At 37.5% G+C, this 6,315-nt stretch overlaps 1 protein-coding gene and 1 pseudogene across 1 annotated transcript; both read left to right on the top strand.

Moving 5' to 3' along the window:
• Positions 1 to 1,222: 1,222 nt before the first annotated feature.
• LOC126600685 (pentatricopeptide repeat-containing protein At2g13600-like) lies at positions 1,223 to 2,974 on the top strand (annotated as a pseudogene).
• Positions 2,975 to 3,770: 796 nt separating this feature from the next.
• LOC126600743 (uncharacterized) lies at positions 3,771 to 6,154 on the top strand. The gene is made up of 5 exons (XM_050267390.1): positions 3,771 to 3,914; positions 4,907 to 5,012; positions 5,181 to 5,299; positions 5,412 to 5,533; positions 5,669 to 6,154. Exons 2-5 carry the CDS (start codon positions 4,907 to 4,909, stop codon positions 5,970 to 5,972), a joined length of 651 nt encoding a protein of 216 aa, XP_050123347.1. The 5' UTR covers positions 3,771 to 3,914; the 3' UTR covers positions 5,973 to 6,154.
• The last annotated feature ends 161 nt before the right edge of the window (positions 6,155 to 6,315 follow it).

Here is a 6,315-nt window from a genome sequence, read left to right as displayed (position 1 = left end):
AAAAAATTGTGGAGACGAGAAGGAATATAGTATATAATCATGTGTGGTTGCTAATTACATTGTCTTTGGTTCTACTGGTTGGTACTGCTTCAGTAGAGAGAACCTCTTCTGCTATGAATTGTGAAAAGTTCATTGCGTAATTGAATGGAAGATCAATGGTTAAGTGATAGCACGGTTGTTCATATTGAGAACATTGTTTTTCTTCAATTGATAATAAAGCTATAATGCAGCTAGCATTTTCATATTCAAAATATAAAAATGCGTCGTGAACAATTGTAACTTTTAGTATTATTTGTTCTATAAATTATGAATAATGAAACTGCAGTTTAATTTTTAAGATTATTATACATTTAAGAAATGTTTGTCAACTTTTACATATGACCCCCTAAATAATTTTTCCTAGCAAGATTTTAACGAGGCAACAAAAGCGCACCCAACACTGTATTAATAATCCAAACAAAGTTGTACTTTTTTTCTTTGACTAGGGTTTTTTTACTGGATTTTTCCTAGCAAGGTTTTAATAAGGCAGCTAATAAATGATGCATGGATATCCAAGGAAGAGTGTTCTAAGTAAAGTATGGATATGCATGTGGGTAAAATAGTTCATTTACATAAGGTGGAATACTTACAATTTTGATACAGTATCTCTTGTCTGTAAAAAATAAATATAAGACGATGATATTTGCTTATATAAAGGAGATATGTTGAGACTCCCAAAAAAAAATGAAAAAAACTTAGCTTCAGTCCTTTTTTGTGAACAACAAAAAGCGCAAACAACTGCAGAAAGAAATTATACAAGTTTCTTTCACTCGTTTTCTTTTGAATCCATCTCTCATACCGGGAACAGGTAAAAATAACAAAAAAGTGTGATGGTCAGATTTTGTTCTACTTCGACCTCCGGCAAACTTTTCTCTCTCTCCCGCCTATTTATAACAAGAAACAATTTATAAACTAACATCATATTTTAATAAAATTTCAATCTTTTACGATGACCGAAATGGGAACTAGACATGGATTGTTCAAACACCTTGTGGGTGACCTCTCTTTCCTCGACTCCACACCCTTTGCGAAGCTTTTTGATTCGTGCATCTGATCCAAGTCTGCACGTGATGCACGTCGCATCCATGCGCGTATCATCAAGACCCAATTTTCCTCAGAGATTTTTATCCAGAATAGGCTCATTGATACATATGGAAAATGTGGTTGCTTGGAAGATGCACACAAACTGTTTGATACAATGCCTAAAAGGAACACTTTCACCTGGAACTTCATTATAATCGCATTAACGAAGTTGGGTCTAATTGATGTGGCTGTGCAGATTTTCAGGTTAATGCTTGTGCCTGACCAGTGCTCATGGACTTCGATGGTATCAGGGTTTGCCCAGCATGACCATTTTAAAGAGGTTTTGGAATATTTTGCTAGATTGCATGGGTAGGATTTTGTGCCAAATGAATACTCGTTTGGTAGTGCTCTTAGTGCTTATGCAGGTTTAAGAGAGTTGAAAATGGGTGTCCAAATTCACGCTTTAATTGCGAAATCCTCATACTCATCAGATGCATACATGGGGTCTGCACTTATCGATATGTACTGTAAGTGTTGGAGTGTTTCTTGCGCAAAAAGAGTTTTCGATGGGATGAATGACCGGAATACTGTTTCTTGGAACAGTTTAATTACTTGTTATCAGCAGAATGGCCCAGCAAGTGAAGCCCTGGTAGTTTTTGTCAGCAAATACATGCTTGTGTTGTAAAATGTGATAAATACAAGAATGATCTTGTTTTAGGCAATGCATTAGTTGATATGTATGCAAAATGCAAAAGAGTAAAAGAAGCCAGGTGGATTTTTGGTGGGATGCCTGTTAGCAATGTTGTCTCAGAAACTTCCATGGTAAGTGGATATGCAAAATCGGCAAGCGTAAAAGCCGCAAGATTGATGTTTTCAAGGATGATGGAAAGAAATATAGTCTCTTGGAATGCACTTATTGCAGGTTACACACACAATGAGGAAAATGAAGAGGCCATTGGACTCTTTCTCCTCCTAAAAAGGGAGTCTGTTCTGCCAACCCACTATACATCTGGGAATCTACTCAATGCTTGTGCAAGTCTTGTTGATCTGCAGCTTGGCAGGCAGGTTCATGTACACGTATTGAAGCACGGATTTCAATTCAAGGTTGGTGAAGAGCCTGATATTTTTGCTCGGAAATTCTCTAATAGACATGTATTGTCTATGAAATGCGGATCTGTTAAAGATGGCTGTCGAGTTTTTATAAACATGTTGTAAAGGGATTATGTCTCTTGGAATGCCAAGATTGTGGGGTATGCACAAAATGGTTACGGGACTGAAGCTCTTGAAATATTTAGAAAAATGTTGGCATCAGAGGAGCAACCAGACCATGTCACTATGATTGGTGTTCTATATGCATGTAGCCACGCAGGGTTGGTTGATGAAGGAAAAAAGTATTTTTACTCTATGAGTGAGGAACATGGCTTGGTACCATTGAAGGACCATTATACATGTATGGTTGATCTGCTCGGTCGAGCTGGTTGCCTTAATGATGCAAAAAAAATTGATAGAGGTCATGCCAATTGAACCTGATGCTGTTATATGAGGGTCTTTGCTTGCTGCTTGTAAAGTTCATCGTAACATTACCTTAGGGGAGTATGTGGCGGAGAAACTCTTAGATATTGAACCTAGGAACTCTGGACCATATGTTCTTCTCTCAAACATGTACACCAAGCAGCCAGGTTGCAGGCGGATTGAAATACAGGGCCATGTGTATGTTTTCCTGGTGAAAGATAAACAGCATCCTCAAAGGAAAGAAATACATTATGTTTTGAAGTTTCTCCTCGAACAGATGAGGCGATCTGGATATGTTGAAGATGCTTGTGATCTTGAGTCCGATGAAGAACATGGCAAATCCCAACTAACCTCATTGTACCACATCGATATGTTGGAAGATGCAGCAGTCTGGTGATTTTCCTCGATAAAACTTGGTAAATACTCATCTTCATTCTTTGGAAACAAAAAAGAAAAGAAAGCCCATAGAGTAATGCATACTTTATTGTTATCATGCCTATGTTTCTTCATTTCAATTTACGGTGGACGATTATGCAGTGGGTACAAAGAGAGATTCTCTCCTAGTTTTACCAGCCTGTTACGGGTCTGCTTTGTGATTGGTTTGCAATATAATTCCTCAAAACAATCGACTTTTTGTGGTTGGTAAGTATGGAATGCAATTGCTCCAAGCGATCAACTTTCTTGTTCTGGCATCCGACACTTGATTGAGAAAGCATGGTAGATAGGGGCTTTCCAAGTTTAGACAAAGAAGAGAAAGCGTGGTCAGAATGTTAGAGCAACGCATTTCTGCAAAGTGAGCATAATAAAATGTGCCAAATCTGAGATAGCCAAACCACGGGGGGATTTTTGTGTTGGAGGACCAGCTTGGGTTGTAAAATGCAATTTTTCCTTTTTCTTCTTCGCATTCTAGTGCAAGCACCAATTTTCCAACCGTTACATCTACAATTTAATCCTCTAACTTTATCGTTTATTGAAAAAAAAAATTGTTTTGAAATCGACTGGAGATTCATCAGGAGGCCGGACGAAAAATAAATAATACGTCATAAGCCCATAAAGGGCCCAACTACCATTACACAAATCTTCTCCAGCTCCTCAGAGAGTGGAGAAATATTTCGGGGTTCCGGGAACTCCACGTAAGTAGGTGTTCCAGCCAGTGGCTATTTGACATCTGGATTTTTTTCCTTTTATCTTATTGGAGCATACTCTTAAAGGCTGAAACGGTGCGTCCAAGTCATCTTCTTCCACGAGCCGAAGGCACATGGTCCAAAACCTGTTGGCGTTAACAAAGTGTTGAAACCTCTGCAGCTTCTCCTCCTTTCCATTTTTTTATTTTTCTCCAGGTCAGTTTCACTCTCTTTCTGCCATCTCCTTCGTTTTCCCTGTCTCTCTTTGTGTAACTTTATAGTGGTGTGATTTATTTTGATATAATCTTGACGATTGTTTTGAACTGTTTGAATTGTTTTACGATTAATCTTAATTTTAATCGTTAATTGAGATGTTTAGAGTTGAATTTCTCAAGTGTTTTATATGCATTGAGTTCAATTACTTCAACCTTTTTGGAAATTGAAAGTTTTATCTCAATGGAATCATTTGAATGGAATGTTGGATTTTATGTTTCTTTTTCTGCTTGGCATGCGATTGCGGATTGATCAAATGGAAATTGATGAAGTTGAATTCAAGTATGGCAACGAGAGTGCACCGTGTGTCGCTCCAACGGAGTGGTATTTTTTCCTTTGTGGTTGTGTGTATGGCATTTGTCCCTTTGGAGTGATGGATATTAATCGTACGGCTTTAGTAATGGGGATTGAGGACCAGTATGTTCTATGTGATATGATTATAGTATCTGTGATGGGGAAATGCATTTGGAGGGAAGGGGAGGTTCGGTTGTAGCCGAGGATATGAACATGGTTACTTGAATTGTTTTAGGTTCTGTAAATTTAGGAATCAAAGGAAAACTAAAACGACGGGACACTACTAAAAGTATTAATAGATGCCATTTTCCCGTAACATAATCCACGACCAAGTCATGTCCTAGGTTTCGGGACCGGACATAATATGTATCAGGTTGAACTTGTAGTGTTCTTGAGCTTTTGGTGAATATACTATGCTCTTATTAGCTTTGTGCTTGAGGCTATGTAGTTTGCATTGGTTTTTTCCGGTGGTCATGGTCTTTACGTCTTCTGGATTTTATGTTCTAGGATTGTATCATTAAAACACATTCCTCTTCTAATTTTCTTGTACATTTTCCCGTTAAAGTTAGTGTTTAGAAGCTCGATGTTACATCAGTCTTTACAGTAATTTTGATATTGGTGTTTGCTTTATGCTGTAACAGATGGAGGGAAGTTTTGCTCATGAGCTCTACTCAGAAAGTTTAAGCGTAGAAAAAATACAATTGGATCCTACACCCAGTGTGAACAGTATAGAAAGTGATCTACACGGTATTTTAATTGTTTAAAGCACCATTTTTTCCGTATAACAGTGATCCACATATGATATTTGTTAATTTCATCTTATAGTCAGCCGTAGATAAGTAAATGCATTAGTGTATAACTGCTGTGGTTTTGCTGTTCTCTGTAGTAAGTAATCTTTTTAATGTTTTCTTGCAGACCATGATAGGGTTGAGCCGTGTGATGAAGATGCATCTTGGTGTGCTTCTGACGATGAATTGCATGAACAATCTGCTTTGGGCAGGGAATGGCAGAGGAGACATAACCAATACCATACGGTTGTTTGACAGTTCAGACATACTTTTGTCATTACGTGGGTTTAGTTAGTTGTTTTTCGGGCATAATTCAGGTAGTTCTCTAATATGTGCTTAAATTGTTGATAATATGTAGACTGGTTACCGTGATGGTGTAATAGCGGGAAAAGAAGCTTCTTCACAAGAGGGATTTAATATTGGCTTTAAGAAATCGGTCCTTGTTGGGTACAACTGGGGTCTTGTCAGAGGTGTTACTAGGTAATATAAAGAAGCAAATATTATTTTGTAGTAATGTCTCGCTTGCATAAATCTTTGTACTGTTTGGAATTTCTATATATCTTACTTTAGTTTTGTTTTCTTCTCTATCCATTCTGGGGTATCTTCCATCCATAGTGCGCTGGCTTGCCTTCCAGATGGTTTAAGGGAGAAGTTGATTGAAACAGAAGAACAAAGAAATGGATTTCAAAGATTGTTTGAATCTGTGCATTCTATTTCAACGAAAGATGCCCTCGGGTATTTGTACGATGATATGATTGCGAAAAAAGATAGAGAACAGAGTGAAATCTCTGATACTACTAGTTCTCTTGAAGTTGGTTCGACAGAGAAAATATCACATGTTAGTGGCCTAGGCAATCACTTTGCAGAACTCCGGTCACTTCTTGTCAAGTGTCCTGCAGTCAACGTACATCTACCATAGACGAGATTGTTGTAATTTTGTGAGTAATTATTTGACATTTGTGAATCGAGTTCTGAGAATTATTTGCTAGAGTCCCATGTTATAGGAATTATACATTTTGAGAAGTGTTTCCAGTTGGGTTCATTATGTTTATATATGATATTCTGGGAAATCTTAATTATAATTGTTTTCGTTTGTTACAATGCGATGGTAAGACGTTGTAGATATAAGTATCATGTGAATAACTGTAAGTTATTGTAGCATGCATGAGCAACTTTTGTTTTCCCTGATACAAGTGATATTGGGAGAGTAGGAATTGAATACAGGAACTCGAGTGTGGAGTTAAATGCTCCTAACCGCTTGA

This window comes from Malus sylvestris, chromosome 2, assembly GCF_916048215.2.
Source record: "Malus sylvestris chromosome 2, drMalSylv7.2, whole genome shotgun sequence".
Taxonomy (NCBI): domain Eukaryota; kingdom Viridiplantae; phylum Streptophyta; class Magnoliopsida; order Rosales; family Rosaceae; genus Malus; species Malus sylvestris.
This window is presented reverse-complemented; position numbering and strand designations above follow the sequence as displayed.

Excerpts from the sequence above, each read along its gene's own strand:
- LOC126600743 (XM_050267390.1), top strand. The coding sequence starts at position 4,907 with ATGGAGGGAAGTTTTGCTCATGAGCTCTACTCAGAAAGTTTAAGCGTA. Across the intron at positions 5,013-5,180 it reads TATAGAAAGTGATCTACACG|ACCATGATAGGGTTGAGCCG; the intron begins GTATTTTAATTG and ends GTTTTCTTGCAG. Across the intron at positions 5,534-5,668 it reads CTTGTCAGAGGTGTTACTAG|TGCGCTGGCTTGCCTTCCAG; the intron begins GTAATATAAAGA and ends TTCCATCCATAG.